The sequence below is a fragment of the Neofelis nebulosa genome, chromosome 10 (assembly GCF_028018385.1).
Source record: "Neofelis nebulosa isolate mNeoNeb1 chromosome 10, mNeoNeb1.pri, whole genome shotgun sequence".
Taxonomy (NCBI): domain Eukaryota; kingdom Metazoa; phylum Chordata; class Mammalia; order Carnivora; family Felidae; genus Neofelis; species Neofelis nebulosa.
In genome coordinates, this window is record NC_080791.1 from 1,066,076 (window position 1) to 1,085,939 (window position 19,864).

A 19,864-nucleotide genomic window follows, 5' to 3' on the forward strand; every position below is an offset into this window, starting at 1 on the left:
TAGAGTGGTGTAGGACAGTCAGGACTCCGCGTCTCTGTGGAGGGGTGGTGCACACTGTACTACTGACAGAGGCAGCCAGCGATGGTCCCCCTGAGAAGGACGTTTGAGCAGAGTTGCAGGAGACGTGAAGGACTCAACCATGCAAGTATTTGGGGGAATCGTGGTGAAAAGGCACTGAGGTCTGAATACATGTCACACGCTCCACAAATAAAGAAGCCAGTGCAGCTGGAATGCAGCAACCAAGAGGGAGAACGCTAGACAACCAGGTGCAGAGAGAGCAGGCTTGGAGGGCCTTGTAGGGACCTGAGCCTTTGCTGAGCGTGAAATAGGGTCACTGCCCTGACCTCACCCCTCATCTCTCGCTCATCCTGCCCCTTCTAGGCCTGCCGTGCATATGTGGGGTCCACAGCAACGCATGAGAGAAGGGGCAGCAGTAGAACCCGCTTCCACAATCCCGCCCCCGCAAGGAGGCAGCTGTCCCTCACCCATCGGGGTGCTGTTTCCTCTTCCCATGCCGCTCAGGCTTTCTCCCCGCTTGCGTCTATTCTAGGATTCACTGGCCTCCCCTTGCTTCTGCGCCTTTGATTCACAGGAAGGAGCCCGCAGGCGGCTTGCCATCTTGCCCAGAATTACTGAGCACGCATTTATTATCTTGGTAAACAGAAAAAGAAAATACTCAACACAAACATTATACAAATAGTTCACTATAAAATCGAGGCACCTTGAGCACAGAGCAGCATCAGGAAACCTAAGAGAAATCAGTTGTAAGAGCAGAAGAGAGGATTTGCACGGTCTCGATTGTTTTTCAGCAGCAATCACTAGCCTCTGCAAAGTGTATCTGCATAATGTGACCCACCCAGAGTGCTCTGCACGGAACACTCCCTGGAGGACAAGAGCCCTCAGGCTACTGTTCGGGGACCAGCTCCTAACCTGATGAAGATAGCTAGGATGATAGCGGAGAAGTCTAAGCAGCCCACTCATGTTTCTGCAGTAAATTTGAGGCTCTGTGCTGGCTTCAGGCTCTGGACTTTGTCACTGAGAAATTGGAGAGAAGTCACCTCCATAGGGCTGAGGGAATATACATAAACCTACTGAATCCAGGGCTCCCTCCGGGACCCCTAGCCAAAGCTCAGTAAATCCCTTCCACTGTGATTATTTATTAAAAAGCTGCTCATTTTTATTCTTTCTTTTCTTTATAGATATATTTCTAAGTAAGTTCTATGCCCAATGTGGGGCTTGAACTCACCACCCCGAGATCAAGAGTCACATGCTCTACCGACTGAGCCAGCCAGGCAGTCCCAATCCCTTCCATTATTTGACCTAAGGCTTAGTTTATAATCAAAACCAGAGAGGTGGGTCAATAACCAGCCCCTTCCCCTCAGGTGATGCCTCCGCCAGGAGAAAGGAATGTGCTTGAAACTCTGTACATCCTGTCCTCCCACAAACTTCATGGTGAACTTGCCTAGCCTTAGAGATACAACATGTGAGAAGGTGTTATCTTGAGAAGCATAATTACTTAAAATATCATAGAATATTGACAAAAAGCTTTTCTGTAGGTAAACCTAGGGATGAGCTACAGCCATGAGACCCTCAGCACTCAGGTCAAGCTACGGTGTGGAAGTTCGTGAAGGAGTACAATCTCGTTAACCCAGACTATCTCCAGATCGAGGTTAAATCAGATTGTACTCATATGCCTGTGCCTCAGTATCACTAAGAGACAAGAATAAAATACTGAAATATCTGGGTCCTCAGGGAAACACCTCCCCTGGGCTCATCAGGGGTATTTTTTCTTTTCTCCTTTGTGATAGTCAATCATCATTTACTTCTGCAGTGGAACCAGCTGTTGGTTTTCAGGACAGTCAAAATTTGCTTGGTTTTAGGATCAAATTTGTACTGCCTTTTTCCACGAAAGAAATAGAAATCTTAGGAAGAAAATGAAAGGTAACGATCCTATGAGACAAATAGATGGTGATTTTACACATGAACTCTTGAAAAAAAATATCCATTTCCACACAGGCAATTTGCTTTCATATCTAAGGAACAGTACATTTGTCATTTCTATGGCCACAAAAGGGAGACATCTTTACCTCCATCTTGGAAGACAGCATCAACTTTTTTGCCAATTCCGGGAAAGTCTTGAGTTATCTCTTTGGGAAAACCCACATCCATGGACTGCGTGTTTTCATCATACCCGGTAAAAAAAAAATATTAGAAATTTCAGAATGTGTGATTAATAACAATAAGTAATATTCAGCATTAAGTATCAAGTCACTGTTCTGAGTGGTTTAAGTATACTGCTTCCTTAACTCTTCAGAATAAATCTGAGAGGTGAGGGCTGCCTTCATTTTCATTTTGTAGAAAACCACCGCTGTAAACAGTTGTGAGTGGGTGCATTGCCAGCATGGAAATAATAGGTTTCAACTGGCAAGGGTCCCAGTTCAATAGGGTTATGGGAGACTGGAACAGACTAGAGCAGCATCAACCCTAAAATCTGATTCAAACTTTATCTCAGACTCCATTGTCTGCCCTATCAAGGAGAACTACCGTGGGAAAGAAGGTTCCTTTCTGTTCCCACTTTCTATTGTCCTTTTCAACTCCATCCTACAGGTCCCTTGCCTCGCAAGGACAGACATGGCGTGACGATAACAGAGAGGCTTCCGAGTGACTCTTGGTCTAGCTGCGTCCATTCACCAAGGGAGGATGGAGGTTCTGCAGGGTTTGAGAATGATTTTTAAAAAGGCAACTCCTTCCGCTGAGTGATCTGCCTGTCTTTGCCGCCAATACTCGCTGGCAACAAAGAAGTACGTCATCCCAGTCTCCTCCTCGTGAACGGCAGCATCGATTTTCTTCACCCTTTGGGGGAAGCCGAAGGAGCTGTAGATGTCCCTGGGATAGCCATACAGTGCCCGGTGCCCCTTGATGGCCCAGTATTTACCACCTGTCAACAGAAAAACCAAGCATGAAAACACTGTGCCCAGGGCTCTGAGGACAGTAGTCAGGCTTTCCCGCAGACACTCATTCACGAGAGGTGGATACAGGGTTTTATTCCCAAGTGTGGTGTCTCCAAGCCAGGCATTTGTCCGGGGTGCAGGCGGCTGGCTTCCCCAGATGCACAGGGGTCCTGTGGCCATGGCGTCACCCCGGGAGGCCCCTCTCAGCTCCTGGCAAAGGACTTGGTATGTGCTCGCTTAGCATCTCCAGCACATCAGCGCATCGCACGTCATGATGCCGCAGTATGAGCACAAACATGCGACCTCCTCACAAGAAGGCAGCGTGAGACCTTGTGTGTATATAAACCCTCCTGTTTTCTCCACACACGTTAGATCTGTTTCAAGATTCTTGACTTGGGGTGCCTGGGTGGCGCAGTCGGTTAAGCGTCCGACTTCAGCTCAGGTCACGATCTCACGGTCCGTGAGTTCGAGCCCCGCGTCGGGCTCTGGGCTGATGGCTCAGGGCCTGGAGCCTGCTTCCGATTCTGTGTCTCCCTCTCTCTCTGCCCCTCCCCCGTTCATGCTCTGTCTCTCTCTGTCCCAAAAATAAATAAAAAACGTTGGAAAAAAAAAATTAAAAAAAAAAAAGATTCTTGACTTATGGAAATGGCCCCCTTCATTTTCAACAACCAACAAAAACCTGATGAAACATGTAACTCATAAGCCCATCAACCAAAAAAATCCCGGAAGCTTTACCTTTAACAAATAAAACTTCATCTCTTCTAGCAACTTCATAAGCAGTGTCTACTCCGTTACCTAAGTCAGAAATGACATCGGGATCCACTGTTTCGTAGAAGACACCTGTGCGTAGGAAGAACCTGATTCAGAAGAGAGGAAAAGATTGTAAGCGCAGCAGCCTGGGTTGATGACCAGCTCTTCTCCCTGGACACGAGTCTGGCCCCCACATGCTGGGCCCTCTGCGTGCGGGATGTCTCATCTCACAGAGATCCTACATGCCAGCAGATGACACAGGCCGACCGACGAGGCTAAAGAAGGTGTGAGAGGCTCCGACCAAGCTTCTCCATCGTAGGGTTTTCCGGTTGGGAGTTTTGCCGCGTTTGTGTCACGTCCTGGGGACCAGGGTGACAGCTCAGCACAGGCTCCTACGTGGGCTGATGGAAGTGTTCTGAAGACCATAGACACCAAATGGAAGCATACAGTGAGCCACCAGCCTTGGGAAGGACCAGAGGGCTCATGTCCCGGAAAGAACCTTCCTTGTTAGCCTCCTAGCAGGCCCAGCTGCTGCTCGCAGTCCCTGGACCCACCACCAAGCCCCCTGCAGTGTCGGCACTGGCCCCCATCAGTCCCTCTCAGCTCTTGACATCCCCTGGACCTTCCTTTTCGGGCCCTAGACTACATTGCCCTCAGCGCGGTGTAGACATCGGATTTGAGCAGTGTTGCTCGGAAGAACCTATTTGTTCCTACTCACTAACACGTTTATCATCCCAGACAGCAGAAACGTGAAAGGAGTTTCACAGCTCAGGGGTTGGTGAAAGGAGTTGGAAGACGAGTTCCAGCTCCATTACTGACAAGCCTGTGATCTGTCTGTCTGCCTAACCCACAAGTTTGCCTGTGGGCCAGTGTGGAGTGGAAGCCTTATAATGCCTTTGACTTTATGAATTTTCTGGCGATTGAATGACTTACCTATGATAAAAATTTATTTTTCTTCTTTCTATTTTTGTTTAAGTAATTTCTACACCCAGCGTGGGGCTTGAACTCACAACCCTGAGGTCGAGAGTCGTATGCTCTTCTGGCTGAGCCAGCTAGGTGCCCCTTATCTGTGATAAAAATTTTTGAAGAATAAATCACTTCATGCAAATGCACTACCATTAAAATGACCAATTAAAGTATATTGCTAAAGAAACAGAGACCATTCAACAAAAATGTCAGAACAACTTAAAAGCATAAATCAGTATTAATGGTGATTTTTTCTTTCTTTCTTCATTTCTTTCTTTCTTTCTCTCTTTTAAATTTTTTAATGTTTATTTTTGAGAGAGAAAGAGAGAGAGAGAGAGAGAGAGAGAGAGAGAGAGAGAGAGAGAGAGAGAGCATGGGTGGAAGAGGGGCTGAGAGAGAGAGAGGGAGACACAGAATCCGAAGCAGGTTCCAGGCTCCGAGCTGTCAGCACAGAGCCCGACATGGGGCTCAAACCCATGAGCCGTGAGATCATGACCTGAGCTGAAGTCCGATGCTTAACTGACTGAGCCACCCAGGGGCCCCTCTTTTTTTCTTTCTTTTTTACATGTTTTTAAAGAAGAATGATTCTCCACGAATTTTGGTGACAGCATTAAATGTTAACTTGCTATCACAGGCTCGTGGGATTGGCGGTTCTTTTGGCTGGATGGGATTTTTGGAAGGTCCTAAAAAATAAATAGAAGTTCTGAAGTAAGTTAAGTTGGCATATTATGTTAACACAAAAACATTTAGAATGAAGCCTCTATTTTTATTATTTTAGAGAGACAGAGGGCGAGTGAGTGAAAGAGCAAGCAGGGGAGGGGCGGAGAGAGAGAGAGAATCCCAAGCAGGCTCTACACTCATCACAGAGCCCAACCCAGGGCTTGATCTCACCACCCTGAGATCATGACCTGAGCCACAATCAAGAGTCAGATGCTCAACTGACTGAGCCATCCAGTTGCCCCACAGAACGAAGGCTCTTTCTTAAAGGACGCAGCTGAAAGCTGTTTATTTGAAACCCACATCTAGACCCCTAATTGTTTGTCCAGCATTTTTACTTTGTGCTCACCATAGATGGCCTGGATGGCATCGATGTCCTTCGGAGACAGCAGGGCATCACCATAGTAGATGTATCTGGGGAACATCAAAGAGCCAATGTCATCACTATGGAGTAGTCCAAGGGAATGGCCCAACTCATATGCTGCCACATAATACAAGTTGTAGTCTAAAAAGACCAACAGAACATGTTTGCAATTACTGGAATGCACTTTTGAGGTACCCAAGAGGGAAATATAAACATCCAAACCTCAGAAGCTTTATTTTTGACTTTCTTTGTGCAGATTTGGTGTGTAGCTGGTGGTAGGTCTGTGTGGGGTATACGTGTGTGTGTGCGTTTTGTCAAAGAAAGAAGAATGTCTTAATAATTTTAGGTGGGCTGAGGAAAGTCTGAATTTCTGAGATTGGACTAGTATAATTCCCGGAAGAAACTCAACTGACAAAGAAAAATCCCACTGATTAATAACTATCATAAAATAAGGTAGAAAGTGTTATATTCTAGAGGAATAATAGGATTCTATTGAAATGTATTATTGTTTTCTGCTCCTAAATCTTATATTATCTTCTATGTCTACTTCTGAAAATTTAGATAACGTAGGAAAGCACCAAGAAAAATTCTCCCAAATCACTTTACCAAAAATAACCATTTGGGTATGTAATAATATCTGTGACAGTGTGATTTAAAACATCCTAGCAACATTTTTAGAGTAACGTACTTTTGTGGGTAAAATGATATTACTTGCAGAAATAATATTCCCTTATTTTAAATAAATGAGACCAGGGGTGCCTGGGTGGCTCAGCTGGTTAAGCGTCCAACTTTGGCTCAGGTCATGATCTCACTGTTCCTGTGTTCGAGCCCTGCGTTGGCTCTGTGCTCACAGCTCAGGGCCTAGAGCCTGCTTCAGATTCTGTGTCTCCTTCTCTCTCTGCCCCATCCCCACTCATGCTCTGTCTCTCTCTGTCTTAAAAGTAAATAAAACATTTAAAAAAAATAAATGAGATCAAAGAGTTCCCATTGGCTTTCTAAGCAATTATAGTTTTAATAAAAGCTTATGTTTACTAAAGTTTTTAAGGCTGATCACAAAGCTGGCCCACTTGACTAAAGGCATTCTTGTAGAGAAAACACTGACCCACAAAAGGGGGAAATAGGAAGAATTTGTGGACTCACTTCTGAAGTCATCGGTCCATGTTTTTTCCTCATCAAAATGAACACCTCCTCCCATGCCCCTTCCTGGCAGGAACACATGAGCAAGCAGGCTTCTGATTCTGCCAAAGTCGGACTTATCGCCATGATCTGTGAAGAGCAGGACGGCAGGGGCGTATCCCCGTTATTCCTGGCTTCCCCGGGAAAGGCGAGGGCGGTGACAAAGAGCCCAAAGCTATTCTTAAAAAAAAAAAAAAATAATAATAATGTTTATTTATTTTTGAGACAAAGAGAGAAACAGAGTATGAGTGGGGATGGGGCAGAGAGAGAGGGAGACACAGAATCCAAAACGGGCTCTAGGCTCCGAGCTGTCAGCACAGAGCCCGACGCGGGGCTTGAACTCACGGACCGTGAGATCATGACCTGATCCGAGGTCGGACGCTCAACCAATTGAGCCACCCAGGTGCCCCCCAAAGCTATTCTTGATCTTTGAAGCTTCCTTTCTTTGGCCCATGAAATCAACACCCCTCCACCCCCAGTGGAGAAGGCCTGTGAGCATCAGGAGGTAAAGTCCAGAATGGATTTGGGAGATAAGAAGGGCTTAGCTCCCCAAAGGATAACATTATGTCTGCCTGACCCTCAGAGAGCTTGGTGAAGGTCAGGATGGAGGCATTACTCCAGAGTTGAAAACCTTTGTCAATGGCACAGTCCACCTCTGCTCTTGGCAGGTCTGGTGTGTAATTTTCAATCCTTCATGTGAAATAAAACAGAGACATGTCAGACCTCCTCTGTCATGGCTCTGATGGGGAATAGAGTCCTTGCTCTGGTGCCCGTTCTCATTACCTGTAGGTCAGGTGTGTGTTTTCCCATTGAGGGTTCCCCTCAGTGAGGACATAGGGAGCCACGTCGGGCACCCCACACCAGCCCTGGTGCATCACGTGCAGGGTCTCAGCATCTGGTCGCCCAGTCACCTTCAGCCCAAAGAATTTCTGCGTTTGCTTCAGCTTCTCAACCACTAAACCGCTGTTTCTCTGCCTTCCAGATTTGTTGGTTCCAGTCTTCAAGTTGTTGTACTTTTGTAGGTATTTCTGATAAGAAGGCAAATATCGAAACACGAAACGTGAAACCCTTCTCATTTACTTCCTGAAAATCTTCAGGATTTCACTGTGGGGATAGAGAAGTTCTTTTGTCTTGTAGATTTCGGGCAAAGAGGGAGGAAAAAACCTGTCTGCATCTGTGATGATTTCATAGCCTTTATGAGGCTTACCAATAAATAATAACACTGTGAAGTCAGTGTTAAGGTAGTCAGGACTCTCTCTCTCTCTGTTTCCCTCTTCCAAAGAAATGTCTACAGATGTGTAAAGAGAGGTTTCGTTTTGTTATGAGGGAATCTGTTTCAGAGAAAGTAGTTACCCCAGAATGAATCCCAGACTTGCTTGAGCTTCTAGACCTTGACCTTGGAAAACGTGAGGATGGTGTCTGGGAATCAGCATTTACCTGGGCCATCGTGGCATCTCGCTCTCGTGTTTCAGCAGGCGCTGTGAAGACGTGAACCCCCACGCCCCAGAGCAGCAGCAGCAGCAGGGGAAGGCTGGGCATGCTCACCTAGGTTGTCCTTCTCTGCGGAAGACCTCCGACGCCCCCCACCTCCTGCTGCTCCAGGGTGTTCGCCTTAGGGCTCCCCCTTTTGTAGGGTCCTTGCAGCCCCAGAAAAACAAAGGCTAGCTGATTCACATCTGCCCAGAAGAGCCGCATCCTCTTGATTTGCAACGGGTGGGCTCAACTTTCAAAAATCGTGACTTCAAGCGGGGTAACCTTTCATCTTTCCTTTTGTCTTTACAATCTTGTGATTATGATCGAACAGGACATCGACAGAGACACACTTCCCCCCCCCACAGTTCTCTTATTGGTTCCTTTGCAAGGACAGTTTGCAGTCACTCCCGCCGTGGGCCCTTCGGAGAGGACCCGCAAGTGTGGACTGGACGAAGGAGCTGAAGTTCACAGGTTCAATTATCTGCAAAAACACTTCCCTGGATGATGAGATTCAGTGTGTTTTACTCTCCTTGGGAGGAATAATTTTTTAAGAGACGCCAGTGAGAGTGCGAGTGGCTGCTAAGTGGGTGTTTCGAGGGAAGGTCACTTCGCTTCCGCGCTGTCTCCATGCTTTATTCGTGTGCGGCCAGAAACGTCTCCTCGCGGGTGTGCCTTATGAAATAATCCGGAAGGTGTTCCGAGTTATGGCACACCCTTGATGAGGGCGCCGCCCTCACATGAGCCGACCTTCTCTGGCAGGTGCGGCTCTTCTGAAGAAGAGCCTCGGCGGGGAGGAGCCAGGACCTCACTTGTCTGCCCCCGCGTGGAGGTTTGAGATGTATGGGGATGCCCGGGGCATCTCTGTGGGTTCTTAGTCATGCTGCAATCCAGACTATGACTTCCCTAATGTGTGTTGATTTCCTGCCTTCAGATCCCTTTTCTGTGAATCAGGTTCTGATTATGAAACAGATTATGTTCTGTTTTGCTGAATTTGCCTCAATTTGGACAGAGGAATTTTCACATGATGCATTGTTGTTTTATTTGTCTAGGTTACTCATGCCTCTGTCCTAATTTACTATGAGGCCAATTAGTTTGATCTATTGCTTTTCGTCAATTAGTCAACTCTTGGTCAAATGTGCACTGGATGAAAAGTACCACACGTAACGTCCGCAGAGCTTCGTGCCTTTTACAACGTGAGCTTAACTTCGTCTTCGCCACACTTCTATAGAGCACTTAGGGTGGATATCGTTAGTTCCACCTGATAGATGAGGAAGCTAGCTCCTCACAATAATTAAGGGGACAGACCTGAGGTTGCAAAGCCACCACCTGGCTGGGGAGGGTCTGCGACCCAGGTCTTTCGAACACAAAACAGGCAACCAAGCTCTAAGTACATCTCAGCGAATGATGCAGACATCCTGGCTTTTGAATGTGTTACTGAGAGAAGACAGATAGAAAGATAGTTGGATGGATAGATAAGTAGATAGATAGATCATTATTAAATATTGATTCACAGGGCCTCCAACCAAACCATGATGTTATATTATTTAATTTTATTGACGCAGACCTAGAAGTATGCTTTGTATTCTATGACTAGTGAGAACTGACTGGTTTACTTTTGTTCTCCCACACAGATGACTGAAAGTTCAAGTCTCTCTGGAGCACATTAAATCAGCATAAAGTTGAGTGTTTGGCCCAGAATTTGCTCAATGCATGATGCTGGCAGATAGTGTCTACACTTTGAGGGAATCCATCTAGTGTACTCCTAATCGAGGCACGTGATGTCAAGCCCACAGGAGCAAAGGCAGACCATAAAGCACAATATTCGAAAGTTGAAATGTCTCCCAAATCAGGGCACATGGTTTCCCTCACGTGGGCGCCGCAGTCCTGCAGAGAGATCTCAGCAATTCACCTGTTACTTCAGCTCATGCTGCGTTGCTTTTTACCAAGATCCTAGAGGATATCTGTACAATGACGAGGGAGGACAATCCCTCCCCAAACACCTACAAGTGACAAGGAATTGGGACTTAGATGACCCTCCTTGGGGTGACACATACCTGAGATTTAGGACCAGAATGAATGGATTTCTAAGTCAGTGTTCCTTCTGGTTTTTGTGGTTTGCTCCCTAGAGTGACAACCTGGGGTCTGAAGACAGTCACGCACGGGTAAGGGTGGAGGTGGCACTTTGATACCTTCCAAGCAGCACGTTTGATGAAGCCCAGCTGAGAGTCAGCGGGCTGGGGTTTGAATCCCAGCTCCATCCCTTGTAAACTGAGCACACAGACCATCTTCTTAACATCTATGATGCTCAGTTATAAACAAGGAAATTATAATGCTTCTCCCTCCAGGTTATTAAAAGCGAACTTATATTAATGAATCCTCCCTCAGTTGTACTGATGAAATTGTGATAATTATCATTTCCCTGGTAGATTTCCCCTATCATCAGGAATTACAAAGGTCAAGCGTTGCTCACAAAGCATCTCTCTGACATCAAAAGAGAGAGTACGAACTAAAGTAGTGAAAACACAGGACAAGTTTGATACAACCCTTAAGTGATTGAGACCTTAAGTAGCTTCACTGAAAATCTGAATAATTTCATGATCATGGGTTCATGGGATGTTGGATGGAAGGCAGCCCTTTACAGGGAAAGGATTAATTTCACTTAACATCATCCTCTCTAGCTACATCCACATCGCTGCAGACGGCAAGATGGCCAAGTAATATTCCATTGCGTATACACCGCATCTTCTTTATCCATTCATCAGTCGATGGACACTCAGGTTGTTTCCACAGTTTGGCTGTTGTTGACGGTGCTGCTGTAAACAGTAGGGTGCGTGTAACCCTACTTACTGCTTTTGTACTTTTGGGGTAAATAGCCAGTAGTGTAATTCCTGGATCATAGGGTGTTTGTAGTTGTAACTTTTTGAGGAGCCTTCATACTGTTTACCACGGTGGCTGTGCCAGTGTTCATTCCCATCAGTAGTGCACAACTGTACTCAAATAAAAATAAACTGGAAGGATTAAGATTTTGGTGAGAGGCAGAGAGGAGTGTGAACCCTGACTGTCTTCTCTACTGGGCATGCAGAACGTGGCTGGCGGATTTTCCTGTGAAGCCTGCTTCCTTTGCAGGAGAACAGAGACAAGAATAATAATATCTCCCTAAAAGGTTTTCGGGAGAGTCCCGCTCACTAATGTGTGTGATGTGTATGTATCAGTTCCTGTCACACTGAGATACATTGCTCAGTGAGTACTGATGTTTTTTTTTTTTTTTTAGAATGGAAAGACATCTGTTAAAAAATAACCCAGTTAAACCTCCTCACATGACAGAAGGGAAAACAGATCTGGAAGTGATTCAAGGGATGGGTGACATCGTCCAAGGTGGATTTCAGCCCCTTAAAGGAGGTGTGACCCTGAAACAAATTGTTTCTGCAGCGAGACAAAACAAAGACAAAACACTTTCAGCTGTATCCACATTACAGACTCTGCATTGAATCATCTCCTTTATGACTTTGGGAGCCTCGCCCAAGAAACAGCCGTGTGGTCACGTGTTCCTTCATCATCACCATCATCACCACAAGTGGAATGCGATACTAGGAATAAGGAATACTTTCCAAAATAACATGCTTCCAAGAGAGATAAACTGTGCCTTGAGTCACGTATCTTACATAAGCAAGCCTGTGGTTTAGCTAATGACAGCGCAATGCCGCCCCTCGAATCTTTTCAGGAAAGCTTACTGATACAGTCATTTACAAATCAGGTTCAGGTATCAACTGATCTATCTCTTATCAAGTCCAGGCTCCAGGAAAGACTCTCCCCCAGACAGCTGTGCGCTCTATTGACTTTTCAGGGATCGAGTTTGCACGAATCCTTAAGTATCTGTGTGGCAGATAAACAATGGCCTTCAGTTTTTCACATTCCAGCTCTCCTCCACCCCAGCCTTTGAGAGATCGGGTCTGTGTCCTTGATCTTGAATCCGGATGAATTCTGTGGTGGCTTTGGCCATCAGAATAACACAGAAATGGTGCAGTGCCGTAAGAGATTGGTAGCCTTTGGTTTTTGTCTGAGAACACTTGCTTTTGGAGCCCTGAGCGTCCTTGTACAAGATGTGACTTTGCTGAGGTCACATGCCCTGAGGGAGCCCAGCCCAGCCAGAGAGGCTGCAGGCGCGGGATCTGGTAACTTCCGCCCTCCCAGGCAGGCACCGGACAAGCGATGGAAGACGCGTGCAATGACCCCAGCCCGAGTAATCATCTGAGTAGAACCACGTGTGAGCCTGAGCGAGCAGTAGGGAGCTGCAAGTCAACCCACACAACCATGAGGGATCGTCGTCTTAAGCTCCTAAGGTTTAGAGTGTGTTTATTGTTTTATTATTTTTTTTAATGTTTCTTTATTTTTGAGAGAGAGAGAGAGAGAGAGAATGAGCAGGGGAGGGGCAGAGAGAGAGGGAGACACAGAATTGGAAGCGGGCTCCAGGCTCTGAGCTGTCAGCCCAGAGCCCGACGCGGGGCTCGAACCCACGAGCCTTCGAGCTGTGAGATCATGACCTGAGCCGAAGTCGGCTGCCCAACTGACTGAGCCACCCAGGCTAGAGTGTGTTTATTTGTATACAACAACAAATAACCAGATGATCTCCCTTGATCACGTCTTTCAGAGGACAGGCCATTCCTTCCCCTGCACACTTACCAAAATAGTGTGTGTGCACTGGGGATTGAAGAAATGGAATAGGCTGTGTGTCCTAGCTGAGCACCTTCTTTTTCAGCTTAAGTTTTGCTTGTTCAAAAAAAAATGGGTTTGATGCTGTGATTAAATGATTATTGAATGAACAAATGAATGGTAAATGAATGAATCCTAGAAAACAAAAGGTAAAGCCAGACATGAACTCTGTGGAAACTTTTAACTCAATTGTTTCATATATTGAAAAAAATCTCAGGCTCTTAATTACAAGTTGACAAGTTGAATGCTTCAACCATTTATCTCCACAATGTGCATCAAAAGGGCCTACTGTTTTCTGGACTCTAACCAAACATCTTCCGAGTCCCCAAGCGTGGCATGTCCTCTCACACCTCTATGCCATTCCTCATACTGTTCCCTGCCCTTGGAATGCCCTTCCCCCTCAGATCTGTGGCCTGACAACTCCCAGTCTCTACTGTAAGCTGCAGCATTATTTCCTTTGGACCCATTTCTGCATTCACTCAACAATCTGGTATTGACCACCTGCTTCATGTCAATCCTTGTGCCCTTGAGTAGGTTAGAGTAGTAAATAATTCAAGAAGGTTGCAGCCTGATATGGGATAAATTTGAGGCAAGAAGCTACAGTGGAACATGAGAAGTATTTTAGGAGCCCCTGGGCACGATGTGTGTAACACACGTGGGAGAACAGAGCTGAGCTGTGGAGAACAAGGGAGAGAGGTGTGGGGATAGCCTTTGTGGTTTGTTTGAGCTTCTGTTTGTTTTGTTTTTAATCAAGTTTATGTTGTTTATGTTTTTGATCAAGTCCGTCACATTGCACAAAAGAGGGTTTATAGTCAGTCAGTAGAAGACTTGCATGGCACCCAGTGATAAGCACTTAGAAGAAGGGGTAGAAAGGGAGAGTGAGTTCCCCATCACTTCTTCCAGCTCGTTCCCCATCACTTCTTCCAGCTCGTTCCCCAACTCTCCCCATTCCAGTTGCCAGGGCCCCACTCTCTCTCTCAGAATATTTGCCCTGGTGTTAGCAAGTGGGGGTCTGGAAGATTCAACTGTGACAATTCAGTCAGGTGCATGGGTAGTTTCCAGATCTGGTTTTCAAGAGCCTGAACACCGGCTACACCTGGGAAGTGCTTTCGGCAGGAGAGTCCGAGGTCCCCCTGTCCGTGATACATCTCTTCACTTGCAAACCATAGGTCAGGGCTGCTCCAAGTGTTCTTTGTGCCCGTGAACTGTTGGTCACCCTCCTGTCGTTAAACACAGGAAAGGAGAACGAGTGTCTGGAAGTTCTCGCGGTTCGACAGTGAGTTATGTCTATTGAATCGAGTAGTTTAAAAACTGAGCCCTCTTAAAATCTTTGACATTTCACTTTCCTAGTAATTCCTTTTCAATGCATTTTTACAAAAATATTGGTGTGTAATTTGTTGAAAGTTTAAGAAACTGGTCCTTTACTACAGGTATTGTTAGGACCTCAGAGTGTGAAGTCCTAACGCCTCCCCAGACTCTCCTTGCTCCCTACCTGGGCCACCACCCTTCCCCTTGGCTCCTAAATCCTTGCTCTTTGGTTTTCCATGTGGATGTTTCTTCCTCTTGGTGACTGCAGTGACCCTTCAGTATTGGATATTGGGATGGAGCCCCTTCTAGGTGATTCTACAGCTCCATGGGCTTCCCCCATCATGGCTGGGGTGCTTGGTACCAGATCAGCCAGACCGCTCGCTTCTCCATCCACAACATAGAGCCTTGTCTGCAGTGCTCTGTGCCCTGTGTCCCTGGTGTGGCACCCACTTGGAGAGCAATCAAGGCCGGCTTCGTAGGTGGACCAGCTCCACTCTCTCTGTTCCTGGTACGTGAGGCATAAAGACCTCGTGCCACGTTTTCTGTCTCACCTCAGGGCTGGGGTGACACTGCTCCCCAGGCTGCTCTCCCCTCTCCAACCCCCAGGTTACTTTGTAGGTGGCCTGGCCCCAGTGTAACTTCCTCACGTGGTTCTACACGATGTCATCCCAACCCTTTCCTTCTCCACTCACGGTGCCTCTCCTTCTCTCCACCAGTTCAGACTTCTTCTTCTTTGGTCTGCTCATGACCGGATCACCTTTGTGCATTTCAAATACTGTTCGCATGTCCTGGATCTCCACCATGTCACCTTTTCTTTTCTCTCTCTTGCTGTCTTCCCTTGTCTGTTTCACTGTCTCTCATCTCTCTCCCTCCCTCTCTCTCTGTTTTACTCTGACTCTACTATTTCTCTCTACATGTGTATTTAACACATGTACCCTCATAATTCTCAATAGCAAGACAGGGACATTATAACTCAAATGCATCAAACTCGTCATCATTCATAATTTCCTTAATGACTGAAAATGCAGTGTGATAGTGCTGCCTGATGCCTGATAAGAGGGTAAGTAAAAAAATGCAGGAAGAGAAAGAGAAAGATACCCCAAATCAAACAAGGGCATCATTGACCAATTTTCCCTACTTCAAAAATTTGCCTTGAAGCTCCCCTTAGACACAGTCACATCTGTCTATGTCAAGGGTATTGTGAGCTCCAAAAGGGGGTAAGACATTTCTGCCTCCAGACCTTCTTTAGCAGAACTAGATTTTGGCCTGAGTTCTCTGGATAATTGCTATGTGCCTGTAACCCCACCTACAATCATGCGCCATGTTAGATATGTATTGCTGCTTTTAAACTTACCACAAACTTGATGGATTAGAACATTATTTATTTTAGTTTATTATTTTAGTTTCTGTCGTGGCGTAGCGGGGTTCATAAAATCCCAACGCATTGGCTGGATTGCATTCTCATCTGGAGATGGGGGAGAATCTACTCCCAAGCTTACTCAGGTTGTATTCACTTCCTTTCTCTGCCATCTCATTGCCCCATCCTATGGCCATGTCTTGACGAGTTCCAGCCTGTTCACAACCCCAACATTCCTTGGTCTCCTCAAAGCTTTCCTGCAGATGAGGGCATCCTTTTTCCAATCGCCTGGACCAAAACTGGCCAGAGGTCAGTCAGTAACCTCCGATGCGCCTCTGTCTGGGAATCCTTGCCAGCTGAACATCAGTGCTGGACTCTGGCCGACGGGGGTCCTAATTGATTGCCACCCGGCTTTCCTGGTACCGCTTGCCTACAGCTGCGCTGCCCAGCGGTCCTCCTGCTGCCGGTGTCTCCACCACAACTTGAAAGCTCACGCGCTTGACTAGGTTATGACCCGCCTCGGTTTGATACCCCTTTTGGATGTGTGTTTTTTGCCCTGGACTGAATCTCCTCATCGGCACCTGCTGGAGCTGTGTCTCGCTCTAAGAGAGTGGTTATGCTTAAACTGATTTCAAGACTGCGCGAATCTCCGTCAGAAGTTAATATTGTGTGGGAGGATAGCATGGACAAGGTGGAAGACGGTCCAGGCCATGAGGGATGGTCGGTGTTGTGCAAGTAGAGATGGGGAGAGGGTTGAGAATCAGGGCAGCGTGAGCACAGCATGCAGTTAGAAAATTACGAAGGCTGAACAACATCTCCCACGTGGCCTCCTCCCATCCCATCTGCCACTCTCCGGCTGACGCCCTTTATTTTGCTCTCTCTACACATGGCACATGCAGAATCCAGACGGCACAGCAACTAAGGGAATGTGGCCTGTGAGCCAGAGAAGATTCCAAGATGAATATGTAAGAAGAAGGTGGTGGGGCGCCTGGGTGTCTCAGTGGGTTAAGTGTGACACTCTTGATTTCAGCTCAGGTCATGATCTCACCATAACAGTCCCTGTGTCGGGCTCTGCATTGACAGTGGACAGCCTGCTTGGGATTCTCTCTCTCTCCCTTTCTCCTTGCCCCTCCCTTGCTCATCCTCTCTAAATAAATAAATAAATAAAGTTTAAAAAAAAGAAGTTTGTGCTGTTATCTGAACCAGGGAAGGCAGAAGAAAGAACAAGCCTGGGAAGGCCACATGTGTTAAGGGAACAGCAGAACCATAGGAGTCAAGTCTCTCTTGTCTCCAAGAATCTAAAGGGTTCCACACATGGCACAAAGGGCCATGAGCCCAACACTTGTCTGCCAGTTCTGAGGGTGAGTCAGAATCTTGTTTTGTCTCAGGGCTAACTGTCCTCCCCTGTTTTGATCTGCTGAGGTCTACACAATCAGGAACACCCTGTGCATTTAGTGCAGCTATCTCAGAGAACCACAATCTCGATGAACTTGTGTGCCTTTAAAAGCAAAGACGTTAACTAGCACATCATGGAGACAAAGCTAAACTAGTGTGGGTTGACTTGAGGTCTCTGATCTAGCCTCAAGAAGAGCAAGACGTTTGACCCACAGAGGTCTGGAGTAGGATCTCGGTGAGACTGTTGACTAGTTGTGGATCACGGGAAAGTGTATCCCCCAGAGCCTGATTCCTGCAATAGTTAGACATTACTGTTTACTATTGTTTTTATGAAGCCTGAATGGATTGCACAAATAAAGCACCTTATATGGGGCCTGTAGATTGAAAGTCCACTTTTTCCTTACCCCTCAACCAAATAAAGGCATCCATTAGCCTGGAAGCATAAGAGAAAACAGCTTCAGCAGATTTTTCTTTGCCAAAACCTCCCCGAGATTGTGCCCACTTTCCACTTTCTCACTTCATATCATTCTCAGTGGAAAATGTCAATGTTGTCATCTCTACATCAAGTGTGCCCTCACTTGCTCGCTGGCTGCGGCACGGAGTTTGGGACTGAGCACCCCCACCTTCGCAAGTCTGAGCCAGTCCCAGGTGTGGGGTCCTCTGTCCTTCCCGCAGTGGTGGACGTAGCGTGGCCCATGAGGCACAGTTCACAGATGGTATGGACAGAGATAACAGATGGAGGAAAGATAAGGCCAGTGGCTTTTGGGCCCCACGAGAGAATCTGGCCTGAAGGATACAGCTGTTATTCTGAGCGTGGAGCCCAAACAGTAGTGGACACAACTCTTACACCACAACTGGAGATGGCCCTAAGACCTGCCAATCCGTCTACACTCGAACCATCCCGGGACACCGCAGCCACACTGCATGGAGTAAGAGGCACAGAACAGATGCACGGATGACGGGAGTAAGAACAGATGCACGGATGATGGGAGCGGTGCTGGGAAAGACAACTGGGGAAGCTGGAGGGAGAAAAACTTTATACTCAATAAATATGCTTTCTTCCTTTGGACTTTGGTCCATTATACTTCCAGTTCAGAGTCTAATATGAAATACTTGAAGAAAAAATGTAAATGTTACATTTTTTTGAACGAAACAATCCCCTGTGGTGATGATTTGTGGTTAATTACTAAGTATTTCTGACTCCCCTCAGGCGCATGACAGGATGTTATGTGTGGATCCATGGCATTCGATGAGGCAAAGTGAACTTCCTTTGGCCAATGAAATGCAGACAGAAGGATGTTTGTTATATCCACACAGAGTTGGGAGTCAGTGAGACACAGCAACAACCTTTCCCTCCGCACAGCAACAGACAAAGCTCGAGGGGGTGGCCATTCCATCTGCTGGGTCTGGAAGGAGGCAACTTGGAGTAGAAATCCCAACAGGACACCATGGTGGGCTTTTAGCTTTAACCCACAGAAAGTTGGGAGCTGTTCGTGAGCACAGCATAGCGTGGTCTAGCCTGGGTGACACTCATGCCATGGACTTTGGTCCCTTACCACCTTCTCCTCCCTGCAGCTCTCCGAGCATGCCCACCTGTTCCCATGACTTCACAGACACCCCAATCTCCCACAGCATCATCTGCTCTGTGTTGGGCTCCACACTCCTTCATCAAATGGCCCATTGATGCCTTTACTTGGTTATCTCACAGGAATTTCTAACTTTGGAAAGTGAGATGGTTCTTCCTCACTCTTAACTATCTCTCACAAAACTGCTCCCCTCCCAGTGCCCCTCAACTACCCTGGAGTCACTGCTACTCCCGGTACTCATGCTGGGAACCCAGCGGTTGCTGTGAACACCTTCTTTGCCCTCAGGGATAGCCTGTTGCTGAATCAGATGATGTTAAGACGCAGCTCATGCCCATCACATGTCCCAGTCCCCCATCACCTCCTTTAATGTGTTGTCCAACTTGCAAAATGATTTCCTTCCAATTCTCTCCAGCTAGGGAACTCGCTCAGCATACACACTGGCTTGTGCCGGTTTTTTGCTTAAAAACTCCTTCAGCAAATCCATAATGCACTTAAAATACAATACAGCTCTTTAATACGTCAGACGTGACTGGATCCTTCCTACCTGCCTGATACCTTCTTACTCCACTTTCCAACACACTTTCCAACTTTCCAACACACTACTTTCCAACACACTACTCAGGTGCCCACCTTCTTTCAATTCTGGGAGCATGGCAAGATTCTTTCACCTCTGAGCCTTGACATTATTGTGCATTTTCTCTTCCTAGAATGCTGGATCTCCTTCCACCCACTGGCCTGGCCAACGGAATTTATGCATTTTTTTCTTCATTCTTGTCCCAGAGGGACATTTTGGAACAACTGGGCTTCAGCTGGTAGCTCCCTCCCACCCCTAACATTACTCTCCCTTATCATTCTGTCATTTCTTTAATAATATTTTTACTATTTATAATTATATATTAATTTGTGTTCATGTTCTTTGATTTCTTACTCCCACCAGGCAGAACTCAAAGAGGTTGGGTCAAATGTTTTCCTCACTGTCCTACATGTTGTACTCAAGAAAGTGCCTGTCATGTAGGTGAATCAATAAAAGAATGACCAAGTCTCTGTAGGGTACCTGGAAAGGTGTGATGCATATAACTGAGTGATGATAAACCCACTTCAGCAAAACCAT

At 46.6% G+C, this 19,864-nt stretch overlaps 1 protein-coding gene across 1 annotated transcript; it reads right to left on the reverse strand.

Annotated features, from left to right (window-relative positions):
* Window positions 1–2,182: 2,182 nt before the first annotated feature.
* On the reverse strand, window positions 2,183–8,463 carry LOC131486566 (interstitial collagenase-like). Its single transcript, XM_058686482.1, has 8 exons — window positions 8,362–8,463; window positions 7,708–7,952; window positions 7,466–7,614; window positions 6,889–7,014; window positions 5,734–5,889; window positions 5,233–5,350; window positions 3,687–3,808; window positions 2,183–2,938 (listed from the first exon to the last, which is right to left on the reverse strand). The coding sequence occupies exons 1-8, from the start codon at window positions 8,461–8,463 to the stop codon at window positions 2,688–2,690; spliced, it is 1,269 nt and encodes a 422-aa protein (XP_058542465.1). The 3' UTR covers window positions 2,183–2,687.
* Between the last annotated feature and the right edge of the window lie 11,401 nt (window positions 8,464–19,864).

What these genes read in the sequence shown, in the direction of transcription:
- LOC131486566 (XM_058686482.1), bottom strand. Translation starts at nt 8,463, where the DNA reads ATGCCCAGCCTTCCCCTGCTGCTGCTGCTGCTCTGGGGCGTGGGGGTT. An exon ending in GAGATGCCACGATGGCCCAG is followed by an intron (nt 7,953 to 8,361) that starts GTAAATGCTGAT and finishes CCTTCTTATCAG; the next exon opens with AAATACCTACAAAAGTACAA. An exon ending in AACACACACCTGACCTACAG is followed by an intron (nt 7,615 to 7,707) that starts GTAATGAGAACG and finishes TTTCACATGAAG; the next exon opens with GATTGAAAATTACACACCAG.